General features: G+C 45.5%; 1 protein-coding gene across 2 annotated transcripts in view; it reads left to right on the top strand.

The window, feature by feature from the left end:
* Positions 1-24,591, top strand: part of LOC139563415 (actin-histidine N-methyltransferase-like) — a 52,588-nt gene that overhangs the window by 17,727 nt on the left and 10,270 nt on the right. For both annotated transcript variants that reach the window (XM_071382065.1, XM_071382066.1), the window contains 5 exons: positions 9,600-9,658; positions 12,564-12,678; positions 13,700-13,774; positions 17,995-18,161; positions 23,844-23,929. In XM_071382065.1, the coding sequence (XP_071238166.1) occupies positions 9,600-9,658; positions 12,564-12,678; positions 13,700-13,774; positions 17,995-18,161; positions 23,844-23,929 (502 nt within the window). The remainder of the gene's footprint in view (positions 1-9,599; positions 9,659-12,563; positions 12,679-13,699; positions 13,775-17,994; positions 18,162-23,843; positions 23,930-24,591) is intronic.

Below are 24,591 nucleotides of genomic sequence, written 5' to 3'. Positions count from 1 at the left end.
TTGTTCCATACAATAATATGTACTCTTAATTTGTTGTTCCTAAAAAAAAATCCTACAAATATTTTTGTCTATCCCACTGCTGTTCCCCTACAACTTTGAATATCATTGGTCTGAACTGAAGACCACTCCTGTGTGATCGGTGGATACATCCTATATAGTGCACTACTTTTGCTATTCCTTATATACTGTCGTGCACTAATTTTGACAAGGGTCCATGGGGCTCTGGTGAAAAGAAGTTAGTATATAGGAAATAGGGTGCCATTTGGGATACGGTGTTTGTAGATGTGTACTATTTACCACAATGCAACACATTGATATTTATTCACATTTCATCTTTCACAAGGTTCCCAAGCAAAATATGACTAAAATCTCAATGAGAGCAGCATAGTATTATAAAGGCTTCGTCGATATAACATTCACAATGGTTAAATGGCCAACTGTGCTTTTCTTAGGGATTGATGCCAGTACCTCTACTCTCCATAGCTATTTAGTTTGAAAGGTCCAGTTTATCTGTAGGTAGGTAGCTGTACCTTCAGTCAGGAAAACGGAGAGACAATGTGATTACATTTTATTATGAATTAGAAGAAATGCAAGACATACATTGTGATGCAAATCTCTCTCCCAGTATGCTAATTTGAAGTTATTAACTGACATGTTTGCTTTCCCTTTGATCAAACCAATGAAGACTAGGGATGCGTCCTAAATGTAACCCTATTCCCTATATAGTGCATTCGAGCCATAGGGCTCTAGTCAAAATGTATACTATGTATTGAGTAGGGTGCCATTTGGGACAGAGACTAGACGACTCTAGGTTCTCTAGTCTCTTTATCAAAGAAGGAGAAATAAAAATCTGTTTCTCCAAATGATTTTCACTTTCTTTAGTTGGGATGCTTTGTGTGTCTGACTCTTGTCATCAAATGATTTTCACTTTCTTTAGTTGGGATGCTTTGTGTCTGATTCTGTCATCAAATAACTGTCAATTAGGGAAGAGAGAACAACATTCACATTACTGTCAAGACATTAAATATGAAATATTCATGATGGCAATAGTTAATGTTTGTCGCTGTCTCTTGGTTGATCTGGACTGGTGTGTGTGTTGACATGTTTTTTGATTAAATGTTACTTCTCAGTTGAACGAGATGGTTTATTACTAGTCCTCGCTAGTACCCATTCATCAAACCATATTTATTAAGGCATGTCATTTTAAACATATTTTCAATGTACTTCACATACTCCACAAAACGTAAACATGTCTAAGATATACTTTATTTTTGTCAGGGATCATACATTTCACTTGCTAATTACTCATTAGTAATCTAATATTAACCTTGGATGGAGAACTTGACTACTCATGCCAATCCCTGCTATCTAGGTGAAGCATTTTAGTTGCTTTTGCCCCCGCAATATTTGATTTCATACAATTGACTGAATTAAGCAGAAGAGTGAATCATAAAGTGGGTGCTACTTGACAGAAATTTGCTGTTTTGTTGCCTTGACAGACGGCAGGTGGCCTGTCTCTGAAAAGACAGTACCATCAATGCCCACTAGATGGTAGTGGTGGGTTATAGGTATAGTTAGGTGTCTGTTACCATGTAATAATACTGATAACATCACATTATTAATAATTATATAATGGGTGTTATATACTGTAGCTTAAAACCAAAAACTCAATAAGCAACCATAAGAAAACAAAATATTCCACTATGTTCTAATGAAGATGTTGGAAGCCTCATGGCCATGGTGTTGTAGTTGACCTCTCCTTCTGGGTTGATTTGAGCGATGTATTGTTTAGAGGCGTGTTTGTGAAAGGTGTGTGTCCTGTTCATATTTCCCCTCTTCTTCACTACATCTCCTCTCAGCCCCTGCCCCTCTCCACACTCCATCTCACATCTTCGCTCTTTCTCTCTCTCTCGCCTTTTGTTCTCCTCTCATCCCTCCCTCTTTTTGAACCCCCCTCCTTCTTTCCTCTCTCATGTCCTCTGCTCAGGTTGGGAGCCGGTGTCAATGTAATGACTACTGTCAACGTCAGCCTCTCTCTCCCTTTTCCAAGGCGGGTGGCCGCAGATGACCGGGCTGGAAAATTATGTTGTCGCATTGGCTTTGAATTGAATTGACCTGATTGTACCCTCCGTACATGTTTGAGTGGCTGGGACTACCCTCTACCCCCCCACCACCACCACACACACACAGTCCTCTTGTGTTAGAATTGGGTAGTCAGTCAGTGAGTTCTTAATGCGTGTGTGTCCCTCCTATAGATATTCACCCCCCTGTGAAGGTGGGATGGGATAGGCTGTTGTCAGTGAGTGTAGCAGGCCGTCTGAAGTAGAACCCAGTGAGTGTAGCAGGCCGTCTGAAGTAGAACCCAGTGAGTGTAGCAGGCCGTCTGAAGTAGAACCCAGTGAATGTAGCAGGCCGTCTGAAGTAGAACCCAGTGAGTGTAGCAGGCCGTCTGAAGTAGAACCCAGTGAGTGTAGCAGGCCGTCTGAAGTAGAACCCAGTGAGTGTAGCAGGCCGTCTGAAGTAGAACCCAGTGAGTGTAGCAGGCCGTCTGAAGTAGAACCCAGTGAGTGTAGCAGGCCGTCTGAAGTAGAACCCAGTGAGTGTAGCAGGCCGTCTGAAGTAGAACCCAGTGAGTGTAGCAGGCCGTCTGAAGTAGAACCCAGTGAGTGTAGCAGGCCGTCTGAAGTAGAACCCAGTGTGTGTAGCAGGCCGTCTGAAGTAGAACCCAGTGAGTGTAGCAGGCCGTCTGAAGTAGAACCCAGTGAGTGTAGCAGGCCGTCTGAAGTAGAACCCAGTGAGTGTAGCAGGCCGTCTGAAGTAGAACCCAGTGAGTGTAGCAGGCCGTCTGAAGTAGAACCCAGTGTGTGTAGCAGGCCGTCTGAAGTAGAACCCAGTGTGTGCCTCTTCCTTCCAATGGGACTGTATGAGTTTGTAACTGTGTGTGTGTTTGAATATCCAGAAGCTGAATGTGTGGACCTCATAATGTGACCTCAGTATGCAGCAAACCAATGCAAAGTAACCTTGGAATGTGTGTGTTTGTGGCGCGTGGTGTAATGAGATTTTTTTTTCTTTTCTGTCCCAGTGGTGTCGTTTCCATTTCCTCTCTGAGGAGCTCCATGTATCTGTCTAACGTTCCCTTTCCTCTCTGAGGAGCTCCAGGTATCTCTCTAACCTTCCCTTTCCTCTCTGAGGAGCTCCAGGTATCTCTCTAACCTTCCCTCTCCTCTCTGAGGAGCTCCATGTATCTGTCTAACCTTCCCTTTCCTCTCTGAGGAGCTCCAGGTATCTCTCTAACCTTCCCTCTCCTCTCTTAGGAGCTCCAGGTATCTGTCTAACCTTCCATTTCCTCTCTTAGGAGCTCCAGGTATCTGTCTAACCTTCCATTTCCTCTCTGAGGAACTCCATGTATCTGTCTAACCTTCCCTTTCCTCTCTTAGGAGCTTCAGGTATCTGTCTAACCTTCCCTCTCTTCTCTGAGGAGCTCCATGTATCTGTCTAACCTTCCATTTCCTCTCTGAGGTGCTCCAGGTATCTGTCTAACCGTCCCTTTCCTCTCTGAGGAACTCCATGTATCTGTCCATCTGTCTAACCTTCCCTTTCCTCTCTGAGGGGCTCCATGTATCTGTCTAACCTTCCCTTTCCTCTCTGAGGAGCTCCATGTATCTGTCTAACCTTCCCTTTCCTCTCTGAGGAGCTCCATGTATCTGTCTAACCTTCCCTTTCCTCTCTGAGGAGCTTCAGGTATCTGTCTATCCTTCCCTTTCCTCTCTGAGGAGCTCCATGTATCTGTCTAACCTCCCATTTCCTCTCTGAGGAGCTCCATGTATCTGTCTAACCTTCCCTTTCCTCTCTGAGGAGCTCCAGGTATCTGTCTAACCTTCCCTTTCCTCTGAGGAGCTCCAGGTATCTCTCTAACCTTCCCTCTCCTCTCTGAGGAGCTCCATGTATCTGTCTAACCTTCCCTTTCCTCTCTGAGGAGCTCCAGGTATCTCTCTAACCTTCCCTCTCCTCTCTTAGGAGCTCCAGGTATCTGTCTAACCTTCCATTTCCTCTCTGAAGAGCTCCAGGTATCTGTCTAACCTTCCATTTCCTCTCTGAGGAACTCCATGTATCTGTCCATCTGTCTAACCTTCCCTTTCCTCTCTTAGGAGCTTCAGGTATCTGTCTAACCTTCCCTCTCTTCTCTGAGGAGCTCCATGTATCTGTCTAACCTTCCATTTCCTCTCTGAGGAACTCCATGTATCTGTCTAACCTTCCCTTTCCTCTCTGAGGACCTCCAGGTATCTCTCTAACCTTCCCTTTCCTCTCTGAGGAGCTCCAGGTATCTGTCTAACCGTCCCTTTCCTCTCTGAGGAACTCCATGTATCTGTCCATCTGTCTAACCTTCCCTTTCCTCTCTGAGGAGCTCCATGTATCTGTCTAACCTTCCCTTTCCTCTCTGAGGAGCTCCATGTATCTGTCTAACCTTCCCTTTCCTCTCTGAGGAGCTCCATGTATCTGTCTAACCTTCCCTTTCCTCTCTGAGGAGCTTCAGGTATCTGTCTATCCTTCCCTTTCCTCTCTGAGGAGCTCCATGTATCTGTCTAACCTTCCATTTCCTCTCTGAGGAGCTCCATGTATCTGTCTAACCTTCCCTTTCCTCTCTGAGGAGCTCCAGGTATCTGTCTAACCTTCCCTTTCCTCTCTGAGGAGCTCCATGTATCTGTCTAACCTTCCCTTTCCTCTCTGAGGAGCTCCAGGTATCTGTCTAACCTTCCCTCTCCTCTCTTAGGAGCTCCAGGTATCTGTCTAACCTTCCCTTTCCTCTCTGAGGAGCTCCATGTATCTGTCTAACCTTCCCTTTCCTCTCTGAGGAGCTCCATGTATCTGTCTAACCTTCCCTTTCCTCTCTGAGGAGCTTCAGGTATCTGTCTATCCTTCCCTTTCCTCTCTGAGGAGCTCCAGGTATCTGTCTAACCTTCCCTCTCCTCTCTGAGGAGCTCCAGGTATCTGTCTAACCTTCCCTTTCCTCTCTGAGGACCTCCAGGTATCTCTCTAACCTTCCATTTCCTCTCTGAGGACCTCCAGGCATCTCTCTAACCTTCCATTTCCTCTCTGAGGAGCTCCATGTATCTGTCTAACCTTCCCTTTCCTCTCTGAGGACCTCCAGGTATCTCTCTAACCTTCCATTTCCTCTCTGAGGAGCTCCATTTCCTCTCTGAGGAGCTCCAGGTATCTGTCTAACCTTCCCTCTCCTCTCTGAGGAGCTCCAGGTATCTGTCTAACCTTCCCTTTCCTCTCTGAGGAGCTCCATGTATCTGTCTAACCTTCCCTTTCCTCTCTGAGGAGCTCCAGGTATCTGTCTAACCTTCCCTTTCCTCTCTGAGGAGCTCCAGGTATCTTTCTAAACTTCCACAGGCAGGCAGGGCCCAGCCCAGGATCAGACCTGGCTGCTGGGCTCCACGTCGACACGACACCCCTCACCGCTAGGATTCATCCGCTAGTCTAGACGCTTATCTTTTAATGGCTGTCAGAGCAGAGCAGGACAATGCTCAATGCTGCTCCTCAATCCCACTACCACTTCTTCTCTGTCAAAACCAGGGGGAGGGAGGAGGCTGCAGTTTCTACCTGGGGTATTATTCCATCCCCTGTCTTCAATATTTAAGTGGACCTATGTCAAAGAGTTAAAGTAGTAACTTATATTTAACTACATGCATTTGAGTAGGTTGTGTCAGGTGAAACGTGTGGGTGTTGAGGGGGTATGTTGTGTCCGGTGAAACGTGTGGGTGTTGAGGGGGTAGGTTGTGTCAGGTGAAACGTGTGGGTGTTGAGGGGGTAGGTTGTGTCAGGTGAAACGTGTGGGTGTTGAGGGGGTAGGTTGTGTCAGGTGAAACGTGTGGGTGTTGAGGGGGTATGTTGTGTCAGGTGAAACGTGTGGGTCTTGAGGGGTAGGTTGTGTCAGGTGAAACGTGTGGGTGTTGAGGGGGGTAGGTTGTCAGGTGAAACGTGTGGGTGTTGAGGGGGTAGGTTAGGGTTACCCCTTTGGGTGTGATTCTCCTCACTTTACTGTAGGGATAAATCAGTGTCACTGCCGGACTGTCTCTATTACACACACACACACACACACACACACACACGGACGGACGGACGGACGGACGGACGGACGGACGGACGGACGGACGGACGGACGGACGGACGGACGGACCGTCCGTCCGTCCGTCCGTCCGTCCGTCCGTCCGTGTCTCACTGTGGACAGAGCCTTGGTTACGTGTCTCACTGTGGACAGAGCCTTGGTTACGTGTCTCACTGTGGACAGAGCCTTGGCTACGTGTCTCACTGTGGAGAGAGCCTTGGCTACGTGTCTCACTGTGGAGAGAGCCTTGGCTACGTGTCTCACTGTGGACAGAGCCTTGGTTACGTGTCTCACTGTGGACAGAGCCTTGGTTACGTGTCTCACTGTGGACAGAGCCTTGGCTACGTGTCTCACTGTGGACAGAGCCTTGGCTACGTGTCTCACTGTGGACAGAGCCTTGGTTACGTGTCTCACTGTGGAGAGAGCCTTGGTTACGTGTCTCACTGTGGACAGAGCCTTGGTTACGTGTCTCACTGTGGAGAGAGCCTTGGTTACGTGTCTCACTGTGGACAGAGCCTTGGCTACGTGTCTCATTGTGGACAGAGCCTTGGCTACGTGTCTCGCTGTGGAGAGAGCCTTGGCTACGTGTCTCGCTGTGGAGAGAGCCTTGGCTACGTGTCTCGCTGTGGACAGAGCCTTGGCTACGTGTCTCGCTGTGGACAGAGCCTTGGTTACGTGTCTCGCTGTGGAGAGAGCCTTGGCTACGTGTCTCGCTGTGGACAGAGCCTTGGTTACGTGTCTCGCTGTGGACAGAGCCTTGGTTACGTGTCTCACTGTGGACAGAGCCTTGGTTACGTGTCTCACTGTGGACAGAGCCTTGGTTACGTGTCTCACTGTGGACAGAGCCTTGGCTACGTGTCTCACTGTGGAGAGAGCCTTGGTTACGTGTCTCACTGTGGAGAGAGCCTTGGTTACGTGTCTCACTGTGGAGAGAGCCTTGGCTACGTGTCTCACTGTGGACAGAGCCTTGGCTACGTGTCTCACTGTGGAGAGAGCCTTGGCTACGTGTCTCACTGTGGAGAGAGCCTTGGCTACGTGTCTCACTGTGGAGAGAGCCTTGGCTACGTGTCTCACTGTGGACAGAGCCTTGGCTACGTGTCTCACTGTGGACAGAGCCTTGGCTACGTGTCTCACTGTGGACAGAGCCTTGGTTACGTGTCTCACTGTGGACAGAGCCTTGGCTACGTGTCTCACTGTGGAGAGAGCCTTGGTTACGTGTCTCACTGTGGACAGAGCCTTGGTTACGTGTCTCACTGTGGACAGAGCCTTGGTTACGTGTCTCACTGTGGACAGAGCCTTGGCTACGTGTCTCACTGTGGACAGAGCCTTGGCTACGTGTCTCACTGTGGAGAGAGCCTTGGTTACGTGTCTCACTGTGGACAGAGCCTTGGTTACGTGTCTCACTGTGGACAGAGCCTTGGTTACGTGTCTCACTGTGGAGAGAGCCTTGGTTACGTGTCTCACTGTGGAGAGAGCCTTGGTTACGTGTCTCACTGTGGACAGAGCCTTGGTTACGTGTCTCACTGTGGACAGAGCCTTGGTTACGTGTCTCACTGTGGACAGAGCCTTGGTTACGTGTCTCACTGTGGACAGAGCCTTGGTTACGTGTCTCACTGTGGACAGAGCCTTGGTTACGTGTCTCACTGTGGAGAGAGCCTTGGCTACGTGTCTCACTGTGGAGAGAGCCTTGGCTACGTGTCTCACTGTGGAGAGAGCCTTGGCTACGTGTCTCACTGTGGACAGAGCCTTGGTTACGTGTCTCACTGTGGACAGAGCCTTGGTTACGTGTCTCACTGTGGACAGAGCCTTGGTTACGTGTCTCACTGTGGAGAGAGCCTTGGTTACGTGTCTCACTGTGGAGAGAGCCTTGGCTACGTGTCTCACTGTGGAGAGAGCCTTGGCTACGTGTCTCACTGTGGACAGAGCCTTGGTTACGTGTCTCACTGTGGAGAGAGCCTTGGTTACGTGTCTCACTGTGGACAGAGCCTTGGTTACGTGTCTCACTGTGGACAGAGCCTTGGCTACGTGTCTCATTGTGGACAGAGCCTTGGCTACGTGTCTCGCTGTGGAGAGAGCCTTGGCTACGTGTCTCACTGTGGACAGAGCCTTGGCTACGTGTCTCACTGTGGACAGAGCCTTGGTTACGTGTCTCACTGTGGAGAGAGCCTTGGCTACGTGTCTCACTGTGGACAGAGCCTTGGTTACGTGTCTCACTGTGGAGAGAGCCTTGGCTACGTGTCTCACTGTGGACAGAGCCTTGGTTACGTGTCTCACTGTGGACAGAGCCTTGGTTACGTGTCTCACTGTGGACAGAGCCTTGGCTACGTGTCTCACTGTGGAGAGAGCCTTGGCTACGTGTCTCACTGTGGAGAGAGCCTTGGTTACGTGTCTCACTGTGGAGAGAGCCTTGGTTACGTGTCTCACTGTGGAGAGAGCCTTGGCTACGTGTCTCACTGTGGACAGAGCCTTGGCTACGTGTCTCACTGTGGACAGAGCCTTGGCTACGTGTCTCACTGTGGACAGAGCCTTGGCTACGTGTCTCACTGTGGACAGAGCCTTGGTTACGTGTCTCACTGTGGACAGAGCCTTGGTTACGTGTCTCATTGTGGACAGAGCCTTGGCTACGTGTCTCACTGTGGACAGAGCCTTGGTTACGTGTCTCACTGTGGAGAGAGCCTTGGTTACGTGTCTCACTGTGGACAGAGCCTTGGTTACGTGTCTCACTGTGGAGAGAGCCTTGGCTACGTGTCTCACTGTGGACAGAGCCTTGGCTACGTGTCTCACTGTGGAGAGAGCCTTGGCTACGTGTCTCACTGTGGAGAGAGCCTTGGTTACGTGTCTCACTGTGGGTTCCTTCCTACTGAACTGGAGTCTTTTTGCTGCAGCTCACTTTGCATGTTGGGGAAGCCCTGCTCTCTCTCTCCATCTCTACTTATCCCCCTTTCTCTTCCCTCTTTCCCCCCTCCACCACACCCTTATCTCCCCCCACCTATATCTCTTTTTAGCTGCGTATTGTACTAGTCCTCTCCCTCCACCTCTACCTCCTGCTAGGTTGGAAATGAGCCCTTGGAGGTGTCCAGTGTGGGGCTTTAAATGTAGATTTCTGTGGCACTGGTGGTTCTCTGTCACCCAACTTGATGAAGCAGATTGATGACGTCTGCTGGGCACAACACATTAAGTTGACAGTAATGTATGGGGGGCTAACGCCACCCTAATACTAGCCTCGCACCGCAGACGCTAACGCACACAAACGCTAACATACACCACGCTAACATACACCACGCTAACATACACCACACTAACATACACTGTTTTTAGGATGTTAGGCAGCAGCATGATGACATTTCACTGTTTTGTGTTTTTATCTTTCCCTCCTCACTCCATTTCTCTCCATTTTTTTCTTCTCTCTCTCCATCTATACCTTTCTTTCTTGCACTCCATTTCCTTCTTTCTCTCCTTTTCTCTCTTCCTCGCCTTCAATTTCCAGACTCATCTGACCACCAGTAAACTGCCCTTGAAGGACGCCTTTACGTTCGACGACTACAGGTAGGTGTTTGTGTCGGTCTGCTTTTTAAATGGCTTTCTTCCACCTCCCCTGTGTGTGTGTGTGTGTGTGTGTGTGTGTGTGTGTGTGTGTGTGTGTGTGTGTGTGTGTGTGTGTGTGTGTGTGTGTGTGTGTGTGTGTGTGTGTGTAAGACGGTCAGAGAATGTAGAACAACTGTCAGCATCGAGGATGACAGGTTAGTTCTCATTGTTCTGTCATTAGAGCCAAATGATCTTTGAGAGAATCATTTATATCCACTCCTTTTATCTTCCCATTGTATTGGGTGTGATGCAAGCCTCCTCTTCCACCAGGCAATGTGTTGTAGGAATGAAGGGTCCAGGACAGCGTGCCGAGGCCTTCTGGAGGAACCTCCGTTAGCAGTTAGCCCAGTTTAAAATGTTTAGAATTCTCAGAACACGCCTCGACATCATTATAGCAAGAGCACAGATTGATATTTATTTGATCAAATCAAATCAAATTTTATTAGTCACATACACATAGTTAGCAGATGTTAATGCGAGTGTAGCGAAATGCTTGTGCTTCTAGTTCCGACAATGCAGTAATAACCAACAAGTAATCTAACCTAACAATTCCACAACTACTACCTTATACACACACAAGTGTAAAGGGATAAAGAATATGTACATAAAGATATATGAATGAGTGGTGGTACAGAACGGCATAGGCAAGATGCAGTAGATGGTATAGAGTACGGTATATACATATGAGATGAGTACTGTAGGGTATGTAAACATAAAGTGGCATAGTTTAAAGTGGCTAGTGGTACATGTATTACATAAAGATGGCAAGATGCAGTAGATGATATAGAGTACAGTATATACATATGAGATGGGTAATGTAGGGTATGTAAACATTATATTAAGTGGCATTGTTTAAAGTGGCTAGTGGTACATTTTTACATAATTTCCATCAATTCCCATTTTTAAAGTGGCTGGAGTTGAGTCAGTATGTTGGCAGCGGCCGCTAAATGTTAGTGGTGGCTGTTTAACAGTCTGATGGCCTTGAGATAGAAGCTGTTTTTCAGTCTCTCGGTCCCTGCTTTGATGCACCTGTACTGACCTCGCCTTCTGGATGATAGCGGGGTGAACAGGCAGTGGCTTGGGTGGTTGTTGTCCTTGATGATCTTTATGGCCTTCCTGTGACATCGGGTGGTGTAGGTGTCCTGGAGGGCAGGTAGTTTGCCCCCGGTGATGCGTTCTGCAGACCTCACTACCCTCTGGAGAGCCTTACGGTTGTGGGCGGAGCAGTTGCCGTACCAGGCGGTGATACAGCCCGACAGGATGCTCTCGATTGTGCATCTGTAGAAGTTTGTGAGTGCTTTTGGTGACAAGCCGAATTTCTTCAGCCTCCTGAGGTTGAAGAGGCGCTGCTGCGCCTTCTTCACGACGCTGTCTGTGTGGGTGGACCAATTCATTTTGTCCGTGATGTGTACACCGAGGAACTTAAAACTTTCCACCTTCTCCACTGCTGACCCGTCGATGTGGATAGGGGGGTGCTCCCTCTGCTGTTTCCTGAAGTCCACAATCATCTCCTTTGTTTTGTTGACGTTGAGTGTGAGGTTATTTTCCTGACACCACACTCCGAGGGCCCTCACCTCCTCCCTGTAGGCCGTCTCGTCGTTGTTGGTAATCAAGCCTACCACTGTAGTGTCATCCGCAAACTTGATGATTGAGTTGGAGGCGTGCATGGCCACGCAGTCGTGGGTGAACAGGGAGTACAGGAGAGGGCTCAGAACGCACCCTTGTGGGGCCCCAGTGTTGAGGATCAGCGGGGTGGAGATGTTGTTACCTACCCTCACCACCTGGGGGCGGCCCGTCAGGAAGTCCAGGACCCAGTTGCACAGGGCGGGGTCGAGACCCAGGGTCTCGAGCTTGATGACGAGTTTGGAGGGTACTATGGTGTTAAATGCTGAGCTGTAATCGATGAACAGCATTCTCATTTGATGCACTTGTCTTGAATTAATTAATATAGATTATTATTACTATAGATCCTCCATTGTTAAATTCTTAAACAATCACCTGCCTGTAACTAAAGGCTAGATTTCATCCACAACAGTGTTCTCTAGAACAGGCTGGTTGTCATCTATAACCTCTTAGTTTTCCATACTTCAACTATTACTAAAGCCAAGGTTATGACTGGGACTGATTGTCCTCATTGGTTGGCTTCAGAACAGGCGACTTGATTACACAATTCCTCAAGTTAGCTAGGTTTCCATCCAATTTGCGACAGATTATCATGCAAATATTCTCTAATCTGCATAAAACAATATGCACATTTTCCCACCAGAGATGTTTCCATCAAACTGATAAAAGGCTGTGCGTGATGAAATAGTGCACATAAAAATGACTTTTGCCATTAAATTCCTATGTACCGAATGAAAAATACAAGTTAAAAGGTTTTCTGTTAATATATCAAAATGTGCATTTCCACCTCCATTTCTCTCATAATTTCTTTTACCAACACAAAAAGATCCCACCGTGTCGAACGAACACATTTTCTGTCTGCATTTATCAAATTGTGACCAGCATTTCATGCTTTCATCAGCTCGGTCGTGACTTTTTTCATGCGTCAGGTAAATGTTTGGATGGGAACATGGTTAGTAGCAAGGTTTGCTATCTGATGTGGTTGAACAAGGGCCCTGTGTTTTTCCAGACCACGTGACCTGAGCAGGGAAAACTGAGGACCCCAGTTATACCCTCAAGTTTTGGGAAATTGTCTTGGGGACTAGTAGAATTTCCATAAACTTGAGGGTATAACTGGGGTCCTCAGTTTTCCCTGCTCAGGTCACGTGGTCTGGAAAAACACAGGGCCCTTGTTATGATTGGCTAGTCCATGAAAAGTGAATATTGTTGCTGATTGGTTTACCATGACCTTTAATCCCTGTAGATGGGCGGTTTCCTCAGTGATGACCCGTCAGAACCAGATCCCTACAGAAGACGGTAGCCGTGTCACCCTCGCCCTCATCCCTCTCTGGGACATGTGTAACCACACCAACGGCCTGGTGAGTACTACAAACACGCTACTACATACATATTAGAACACTATTGCATGGCTGAAGCATGCCTATTGCCTGGCTGAAGCATGGCTGAAGCATGCCTATTGCATGGCTGAAGCATGCCTATTACACTACTGCACACTACCACCCTCGTCCCACTATTTGAGAGGTTTTAAATTATTCAGGGGAAAAAATCTAGATTTGAGAGAAACCACACAGACTGTGTTTTCCTCAGTTGATTACGCTTATCTCATGGGCATCTGTTACTTATTTGAATCATTTGGCTTTGATTGTGTTTAGTGACTGATTTGTAACAGAGCAATAATATCCCCTCCTTTAGTATGCATGTTAACTGCATTTACGCTCCTCAAATTAGATATTTGTTAGAAGACCCGATACAAAGCTGAAACAAGTCATTTAAAGACTAAAATGTCTTTCTTGTATATTCCCTTGGTGTTTGTTTAATAAAAATGGGTTACAACTTCCTCCAACATATTTCCACATTGTATTGCTGTTCTTTAGCTCCAGTTCCTTGAGTATGTTGTTATTCTCACTGGTGATAATTGTATGGGTTCATTCAATGTCCTTAATTTCTGCCTATTTGTGTAAACCTCTCACTAACTCAGAATCTGGGGAAGTATCTGTATTGATACAGACCTTGATTATTTATGCTAAACTAATACATTCATGTTTTGAAATAAATGTGCTTTCTGATTTAGTTCGTTAGTCTCTTGAGCTTGTTATTAAAGGAATGGATGATGGATATATAGCGTTTTAATACTAGGAGAGAAGCTGGTCATGTATTATAAAATAAATGTTCTGCAAATTGTATCGCCAGTCAGTCAGTGAAGAAGCTCCCAGAATTCACTGCAGCTCTGAAGTATAACTACTCCATTTATTTTGACTGTAAAGTGTATTGCGATGTTTAAATATGTTTGATTAGTGACCGTTGGAAAAACCTAATTGAATCAAGGACTGGTTCAAATCAATCAGTGAATGGCTGAATTACAGTTTGTGTGTTGTTCAGATCACCACTGGTTACAACCTGGAGGATGACAGGTGTGAGTGTGTGGCTCTGCAGGACTACAAAGAGAATGAACAGGTGAGTCGGGTCAGGGTAGCATGGACCTACGGCACATTATACTCTTTAGCGACTATACAAATTGTCCAGTGGTGTACATGTACACCAAGCTGCCTCATGCTACAGAAACAAGAGGACCCTGCCCTATGGGCCATGACTTATTTGAACTATACATCATGTTGAGTTGCTATGGGTTGTGTAGGATCTGATTGCATCATGTATGTCAATCAAAAGGCAGTTGGTTCTAAGTCAACTCCCTCCATCTGGGTTACTTTTAACAGCCACAACATTTCCCTAAATGAATGTTGCATGTATCTTCTTTTGTTTGTTTCCTATGTATTATTTGTTGTTCATCACACAGTTCAGAGTTCAATTGTATTCTGCCATTTGAATGAACTCGAGCTTGATAGGCTGCTGTACAAGTCAAACACACTCCTGAAAGCTCAAGCTGTCTGTGAAGCCGTACGCTGTAATTGATTCAGTCTCTGGCCTGAGTATCACTAGTTGTGTTGTAGGGGTGACGTTATGTTCACCTCTAACTGAGAGGCCTTGACAGACTGGTTGACTGGTGTTGTTATGTCAAGGAGAGGGCCAGAGCTGGGTGTGAGTCAGCTGGACCTAGCCAAGCTTAACGGTCCAACCCTCTGCTCTAAAGCAGTGTGTTATTGTTTCACTCCTTCCCTGTCACTTACTCACTGGCTGCATCACAATTCTCCACCTTTTACAGAAGTATGCACTTCCACACTCCCTGTCATGGATTTAAAAGCATAGGATTGGTGTAAGCATTGGCTGGAGGGAGTTTCATAGGATTGGTGTAAGCATTTGCTGGAGGGAGGTTTGAATAAGTGGTGTAAGCATTGCCTGGAGGGAGATTTAAATAATTGGTGTAAGCATTGCCTGGAGGGAGGTTTGAATAAGTGGTGTAAGCATTGCCTGGAGGGAGGTTTAAATAATTGGTGTAAGCATTGCCTGGAGGGAGGTTTAAATAATTGGTGTAAGCATTGCCTGGAGGGAGGTTTGAATAAGTGGTGTAAGCATTTCCTGGAGGGAGGTTTAAATAATTGGTGTAAGCATTGCCTGGAGGGAGGTTTGAATGATTTGTGTAAGCATTGCCTGGAGGGAGGTTTGAATAAGTGGTGTAAGCATTGCCTGGAGGGAGGTTTAAATAATTGGTGTAAGCATTGCCTGGAGGGAGGTTTGAATAAGTGGTGTAAGCATTGCCTGGAGGGAGGTTTAAATAATTGGTGTAAGCATTGCCTGGAGGGAGGTTTGAATGATTTGTGTAAGCATTGCCTGGAGGGAGGTTTGAATAAGTGGTGTAAGCATTGCCTGGAGGGAGGTTTGAATGATTTGTGTAAGCATTGCCTGGAGGGAGGTTTGAATGATTTGTGTAAGCATTGCCTGGAGGGAGGTTTGAATAAGTGGTGTAAGCATTGCCTGGAGGGAGGTTTGAATAAGTGGTGTAAGCATTGCCTGGAGGGAGGTTTGAATAAGTGGTGTAAGCATTGCCTGGAGGGAGGTTTGAATAAGTGGTGTAAGCATTGCCTGGAGGGAGGTTTGAATAAGTGGTGTAAGCATTGCCTGGAGGGAGGTTTGAATAAGTGGTGTAAGCATTGGCTGGAGGGTGTTTCCACAGTTGTTAAATCCATACTTTGGGAGAAGGCTGGAGAATCGCGACGCAACCAACCTCTATTGCTCCCTCTCCTTCCTCCCACTCCTCTCTCTCACCCTCTATTGCTCCCTCTCCTTCCTCCCACTCCTCTCTCTCACCCTCTATTGCTCCCTCTCCTTCCTCCCACTCCTCTCTCTCACCCTCTGGTGCTCCCTCTCCTTCCTCCCACTCCTCTCTCTCACCCTCTGGTGCTCCCTCTCCTTCCTCCCACTCCTCTCTCTCACCCTCTGGTGCTCCCTCTCCTTCCTCCCACTCCTCTCTCACCCTCTGGTGCTCCCTCTCCTTCCTCCCACTCCTCTCTCTCACCCTCTGGTGCTCCCTCTCCTTCCTCCCACTCCTCTCTCTCACCCTCTGGTGCTCCCTCTCCTTCCTCCCACTCCTCTCTCTCACCCTCTGGTGCTCCCTCTCCTTCCTCCCACTCCTCTCTCTCACCCTCTATTGCTCCCTCTCCTTCCTCCCACTCCTCTCTCTCACCCTCTGGTGCTCCCTCTCCTTCCTCCCACTCCTCTCTCTCACCCTCTGGTGCTCCCTCTCCTTCCTCCCACTCCTCTCTCTCACCCTCTGGTGCTCCCTCTCCTTCCTCCCACTCCTCTCTCTCACCCTCTGGTGCTCCCTCTCCTTCCTCCCACTCCTCTCTCTCACCCTCTATTGCTCCCTCTCCTTCCTCCCACTCCTCTCTCTCACCCTCTGGTGCTCCCTCTCCTTCCTCCCACTCCTCTCTCTCACCCTCTGGTGCTCCCTCTCCTTCCTCCCACTCCTCTCTCTCACCCTCTGGTGCTCCCTCTCCTTCCTCCCACTCCTCTCTCTCACCCTCTATTGCTCCCTCTCCTTCCTCCCACTCCTCTCTCTCACCCTCTGGTGCTCCCTCTCCTTCCTCCCACTCCTCTCTCTCACCCTCTGGTGCTCCCTCTCCTTCCTCCCACTCCTCTCTCTCACCCTCTGGTGCTCCCTCTCCTTCCTCCCACTCCTCTCTCTCACCCCCTATTGCTCCCTCTCCTTCCTCCCACTCCTCTCTCTCACCCTCTGGTGCTCCCTCTCCTTCCTCCCACTCCTCTCTCTCACCCTCTGGTGCTCCCTCTCCTTCCTCCCACTCCTCTCTCTCACCCTCTGGTGCTCCCTCTCCTTCCTCCCACTCCTCTCTCTCACCCTCTGGTGCTCCCTCTCCTTCCTCCCACTCCTCTCTCTCACCCTCTGGTGCTCCCTCTCCTTCCTCCCACTCCTCTCTCTCACCCTCTGGTGCTCCCTCTCCTTCCTCCCACTCCTCTCTCTCACCCTCTGGTGCTCCCTCTCCTTCCTCCCACTCCTCTCTCTCACCCTCTGGTGCTCCCTCCCCTTCCTCCCACTCCTCTCTCTCACCCTCTGGTGCTCCCTCTCCTTCCTCCCACTCCTCTCTCTCACCCTCTATTGCTCCCTCTCCTTCCTCCCACTCCTCTCTCTCACCCTCTGGTGCTCCCTCTCCTTCCTCCCACTCCTGTCTCTCACCCTCTGGGGCTCCCTCTCCTTCCTCCCACTCCTCTCTCACCCTCTGGGGCTCCCTCTCCTTCCTCCCACTCCTCTCTCTCACCCTCTGGTGCTCCCTCTCCTTCCTCCCACTCCTCTCTCTCACCCTCTGGTGCTCCCTCTCCTTCCTCCCACTCCTCTCTCACCCTCTATTGCTCCCTCTCCTTCCTCCCACTCCTCTCTCTCACCCTCTGGTGCTCCCTCTCCTTCCTCCCACTCCTCTCTCTCACCCTCTGGGGCTCCCTCTCCTTCCTCCCACTCCTCTCTCACCCTCTGGTGCTCCCCCTCCCTACAGTATGGAAGTCCACCTCTTTCTCTTTAGAATGGGAATTATTTGATAAGATTCAGAGAGACAGCAGGGGGTAGGCTGACGGGGAATGGAGCGCTTGATCCCATGATTCCTCTGGCAGATATCACCATCCGGCCAAAGTGCCCTGAGCTCGCAGTGTGTGTCCCAAATAGCACCCTATTCCATATATGGTGCTCTACAGGCCTATGAGCCCTGGTCAAAAGTAGTGCACTACATAGGGAAAAGGCATTTGAGATGCAGACTCGGCCTGAGCTCACAGAGACACAAACCACTAAGCTACATTTACCTACTAAGCTTTATCACTCCTCCTCCTATCTGTCCACTGCCCCTACCGCTCTCTCCAGCTTTCCCTCTCACCTGTTCCCTTCTGCTATCTGTAAATGTGGATGTAATATGTTGGAGCCATACGTGAGTGGTGTGGTGTGGGGATTCTCTGTGCTCCTGTGAAGCTTCCACTAGATCAGACATGATATCATGGTTATGAGGGAAAATGGTACAGAGGGAATAGGAGGTGGAATGTTCACCACATTGCTGAGCCAACCCATACCGATGTACAATAACTTTTTTAGCGGTTTAGTTGGAGTCAGATGATAAAGGGGAACTTCAGCTATCTAGTGAAGTTTGTAGTGGCTGTTTAAAGAAAGCCACACCATGCATTACACTTACTTTCTGCAGGGGGAGGTAGCAGCTAAGATTTAAGTTGTAAAATACTGAACTACCCCTTTCATGTTGAGTGGCTGTTCTCTTCTCTGTCCTCAGATCTACATCTTCTACGGGACGCGATCCAACGCTGAGTTTGTGATCCACAACGGCTTCTTCTTCCAGGAGAATGCCCATGACAGAGTCAAGATCAAACTGGGGGTGTCCAAGAGTGAACGGCTGTACGCCATGAAGGCGGAGGTGCTGGCCCGCGCTGGCATCCCCTCGTAAGTAGAGAGACACGCATACACACATACGTAGGGAGGGAGGGACGGTGGTAGGGAGGGAAACTGGGAGAGAGAAGAGGGGTAGAGTGAGAGAAAGAAATAGATGATATCTCTCAATTATGTCAGAGATGGAGGTCATTTCAGGAAGGCAATATTTTCCTGCATTTCAGTGAATTGATCAATGTGACAATTGGCAGGACATGGCCGATATTATTACACTGCAAACACATTACCGAGGCCTGCTCTAGTCTAGCAGCATTACTATTACATTACCCAGAGCTGGTGGATCCAGGAGAGGAGAGTTTAAAAAACAAAGGCTACACTGGGAGACTAAGGCTGTGTCTCAAACGACAGCCTATTCCTTTATAGTGCACTACATTTGACCAGAGCCCGATGTGGCTCACAACTCCTTTCATCCGTCTTCTTCATAGATCTTATTTTTATTCAACCTTTATTGAAGCAGGGAGTCCTGCTGATACCACCTGCATGAACACATCAATAAACATCAATTACACTGTACATATCTACTGTATATACACATCAATTACACTATACATATCTACTGTATATACACGTCAATTATACTATACATATCTACGGTATATACACGTCAATTATACTATACATATCTACGGTATATACACATCAATTATACTATACATATCTACGGTATATACACATCAATTATACTATACATATCTACTGTATATACACATCAATTATACTATACATATCTACTGTATATACACATCAATTATACTATACATATCTACTGTATATACACATCAATTACACTATACATATCTACTGTATATACACATCAATTACACTATACATATCTACTGTATATACACGTCAATTATACTATACATATCTACGGTATATACACATCAATTATACTATACATATCTACTGTATATACACATCAATTACACTATACATATCTACGGTATATACACATCAATTACACTATACATATCTACGGTATATACACATCAATTATACTATACATATCTACTGTATATACACATCAATTACACTATACATATCTACTGTATATACACGTCAATTATACTATACATATCTACGGTATATACACATCAATTACACTATACATATCTACTGTATATACACATCAATTACACTATACATATCTACTGTATATACACATCAATTACACTATACATATCTACGGTATATACACGTCAATTACACTATACATATCTACGGTATATACACATCAATTATACTATACATATCTACTGTATATACACATCAATTACACTATACATATCTACTGTATATACACGTCAATTATACTATACATATCTACGGTATATACACATCAATTACACTATACATATCTACGGTATATACACATCAATTACACTATACATATCTACTGTATATACACATCAATTACACTATACATATCTACTGTATATACACGTCAATTATACTATACATATCTACGGTATATACACATCAATTACACTATACATATCTACGGTATATACACATCAATTATACTATACATATCTACTGTATATACACATCAATTACACTATACATATCTACTGTATATACACGTCAATTATATATACATATCTACGGTATATACACATCAATTACACTATACATATCTACTGTATATACACATCAATTACACTATACATATCTACTGTATATACACATCAATTACACTATACATATCTACGGTATATACACGTCAATTACACTATACATATCTACGGTATATACACATCAATTATACTATACATATCTACTGTATATACACATCAATTACACTATACATATCTACTGTATATACACGTCAATTATACTATACATATCTACGGTATATACACATCAATTACACTATACATATCTACGGTATATACACATCAATTACACTATACATATCTACTGTATATACACGTCAATTATACTATACATATCTACTGTATATACACATCAATTACACTATACATATCTACTGTATATACACATCAATTACACTATACATATCTACTGTATATACACGTCAATTATACTATACATATCTACGGTATATACACATCAATTATACTATACATATCTACGGTATATACACATCAATTATACTATACATATCTACGGTATATACACATCAATTATACTATACATATCTACGGTATATACACATCAATTATACTATACATATCTACGGTATATACACATCAATTATACTATACATATCTACTCTATATACACGTCAATTATACTATACATATCTGCTGTATATACACATCAATTATACTATACATATCTACGGTATATACAGATCAATTATACTATACATATCTACGGTATATACACATCAATTATACTATACATATCTACTGTATATACACATCAATTATACTATACATATCTACTGTATATACACGTCAATTATACTATACATATCTGCTGTATATACACGTCAATTATACTATACATATCTACTGTATATACACATCAATTATACTATACATATCTGCTGTATATACACATCAATTACACTATACATATCTACTGTGTATATACACGTCAATTACACTATACATACCTACTGTATATACACGTCAATTATACTATACATACCTACTGTGTATATACACGTCAATTACACTATACATATCTACTGTGTATATACACGTCAATTACACTATACATACCTACTGTATATACACGTCAATTATACTATACATATCTACGGTATATACACGTCAATTATACTATACATATTTACTGTGTATATACACGTCAATTATACTATACATATCTACGGTATATACACATCAATTATACTATACATATCTACTGTATATACACATCAATTACACTATACATATCTACTGTATATACACGTCAATTATACTATACATATCTACGGTATATACACGTCAATTATACTATACATATCTACTGTATATACACATCAATTATACTATACATATCTACTGTATATACACGTCAATTATACTATACATATCTACGGTATATACACATCAATTATACTATACATATCTACTGTATATACACGTCAATTACACTATACATATCTACTGTATATACACGTCAATTATACTATACATATCTACTGTATATACACGTCAATTACACTATACATACCTACTGTGTATATACACGTCAATTACACTATACATACCTACTGTGTATATACACGTCAATTACACTATACAGTTGAAGTCGGAAGTTTACATACACCTTAGCCAAATACATTTAAACTCAGTTTTTCACAATTCCTGACATTTAATCCTAGTAAAAATTCCCTGTTTTAGGTCAGTTAGGATCACCACTTTATTTTAAGAATGTGAAATGTCAGAATAATAATAGAGAATTATTTCTTTCATCACATTCCCAGTGGGTCAGAAGTTTACATACACTCAATTAGTATTTGGTAGCATTGCTGTCGAATTGTTTAACTTGGGTCAAATGTTTCGGGTAGCCTTCCACAAGTTTCCCACAATAAGTTGGGTGAGTTTTGGCCCATTCCTCCTGACAGAGCTGGTGTAACTGAGTCAGGTTTGTAGGCCTCCTTGCTCGCACACACTTTTTCAGTTCTGCTCACAAATTTTCTATAGGATTGAGGTCAGGGCTTTGTGATGGCCACTCCAATACCTTGACTTTGTTGTCCTTAAGCCATTTTGCCACAACTTTGGAAGTATGCTTGGGGTCATTGTCCATTTGGAGACCCATTTGCGACCAATCTTTAACTTCCGGACTGATGTCTTGAGATGTTGCTTCACTATATCCACATAATTTTCCTTCCCTCATGATGCTATCTATTTTGTGAAGTGCATCAGTCCCTCCTGCAGCAAAGCACCCCCACAACATGATGCTGCCACCCCCGTGCTTCACGGTTGGGATGGTGTTCTTCAGCTTGCAAGCATCAATTGCACTATACATATCTACGGTATATACACATCAATTATACTATACATATCTACGGTGTATATACACATCAATTATACTATACATATCTACGGTGTATATACACATCAATTATACTATACATATCTACGGTATATACACATAAATTATACTGTACATATCTACGGTATATACACATCAATTATACTGTACATATCTACTGTATATACACGTCAATTACACTATACATATCTACGGTATATACACAACAATTACACAATACACGAAAAGCTAAACACAATCATATGAATCACACATTCTTCAGTTAAAAGGCCATCTGCCTGAATCGGCCAGAGGTACCAACTCTGGAGATTATTCCACATGAGGTGCTAAGAAACTTAAAGCATATTTATCTAACTTGGTAGGGTTAGCCATCCCTGAGTCCGGGTCTGGTAACTTATACGTCTGTAGGTTAGGTTTGAAGTTGGGTATGGCGGAAGTTTATGCAAGAAGGCGTTCTAGACAAAAAGAGCACATTGCAACGATCTATGAGACTTCAAAGAGGGCCAGCCTACTTTCTGATACAAAATGCAATGATGTCTACTGAAACATCGCCCGCAATAAAGCGCAATGCACTATGATACAGTTCGTCCAATGGCTTCAATACAGTGGCAGCTGCATTCATATAGACGATATCGCCATAGTCCATAACCAGAATGAATGTTGGCTGAATGATTTCGTTCTGCTCTTTAATGAAGACCGGACCAGTTCCTATAGAAGAAGCCTATTTTAATTGTTCATTTCTTAACTACTCAACATGTTTTTTAAAAGATATCTTTTTATCCATTCAGATGCCCAGATATTTATAAGCGGGAACACAATCAATGAGGGCACCATCCAAAGTACATATGCCTAAATCATCAGACAAATTGTATGTGATTTGGAAAATAACACATCCTTGGTTATACCTGCATTAAGTACCAATTTCATTTCAACAAAGGCTTTCTAATCTAATTTCCAGAATGCCCCATCAATAAGAGATTAAAAAGCGTTTAAAATGACAGAGGGGGAGGGCTGCATGATATTAATGTAATGATAAAATGATTAAGCTTCCTGTTGATGGAAATGTCAAGGGAAGGATAGAAAGGTTCTCTCATGGTATAGGGACCTATTCTGAGCCAATGATGCAATGTTTATTCTGGATAGATTTCAAATGACCAAAGCCCCAAAAACTATTCTGCTTGGCTGGAACAGAAGCCAGCACCCACACCGGCTCACCAGCCTGGTCACCCCACCAGCCTGGTCACCCCACCAGCCTGGTCACCCCACCAGCCTGGTCACCCGTGGTGTAGTGGTCTCTCTGTCTCTTGCGCATTCACTCTCTCTTGCTTGTAATTGATTGAGTGGCTATTAAAATTGCATCAGGGGATCATAGTTCGGCCTCCATGCTAAACGTGAGTGGGCCTGGGTTAATTGTGGGCCACTGGCCACCATTAACATCTACTGTACCTACCAAGCCACTGATCAGGGTTTTAGATAGTTCTCGTCATACAGGGATTCGTTGTGGAAGGTTTTTTTTCCCGTAAGGTGTACGGGGAGGGTTGGGGCTACAAGGTCCTGTGGGGTCTACTGGTCTAGCTTTATGAGGTCATATCTGTGTGTGCAAAGGGTAATGTGAATTGAAGAAGTTGTTGTGTCTGTACTATGATGTTTCTTTTTCACTCTTTCTCTTGCCCTCTCTGCCTCTCTCACCCCCCTCATCAGGTCCAGTATCTTTGCCCTGCACTGCAGCGATCCTCCAATCTCTGCCCAGCTACTAGCCTTCCTCAGAGTCTTCTGTATGACTGAGGGTAAGACACACACACACTCTCTCTCTGCTTCTCTCTGCCTCAGACAGACAGACACAGACAGACAGACAGACAGACAGACAGACAGACAGACAGACAGACAGACAGACACAGACAGACAGACAGAGAGCGAGAGCCAGACAGACAGAGAGCGAGAGCCAGACAGACAGAGAGCAACAGAGCCAGACAGACAGAGAGCGACAGAGCCAGACAGACAGAGCGAGACAGACAGAGAGCGAGACAGACAGAGAGTGAGACAGACAGAGAGCGAGACAGACAGAGAGCGAGAGCGAGACAGACAGAGACAGACAGAGAGCGACAGAGCGAGACAGACAGAGAGCGAGACAGACAGAGAGCGAGACAGACAGAGAGCGAGACAGACAGAGAGCGAGACAGACAGAGAGCGAGACAGAGAGCGAGAGCGAGACAGACAGAGAGCGAGAGCGAGACAGACAGAGAGCGAGACAGACAGAGAGCGAGACAGACAGAGAGCGAGACAGACAGAGAGCGAGACAGACAGAGAGTGAGAGCCAGACAGAGAGCGAGACAGACAGCGAGCGAGCGACAGACAGCGAGCGACAGACAGCGAGCGAGCGACAGACAGCGAGCGACAGAGAGCGAGCGAGCGACAGAGAGCGAGCGACAGACAGAGAGCGAGCGACAGA

Source organism: Salvelinus alpinus, chromosome 34 (genome assembly GCF_045679555.1).
Source record: "Salvelinus alpinus chromosome 34, SLU_Salpinus.1, whole genome shotgun sequence".
In the NCBI taxonomy this organism is placed as follows: Eukaryota; Metazoa; Chordata; class Actinopteri; order Salmoniformes; family Salmonidae; genus Salvelinus; species Salvelinus alpinus.
Note: the sequence above shows the minus strand (reverse complement) of the source record. Positions and strands in the feature narration are given on the sequence as shown.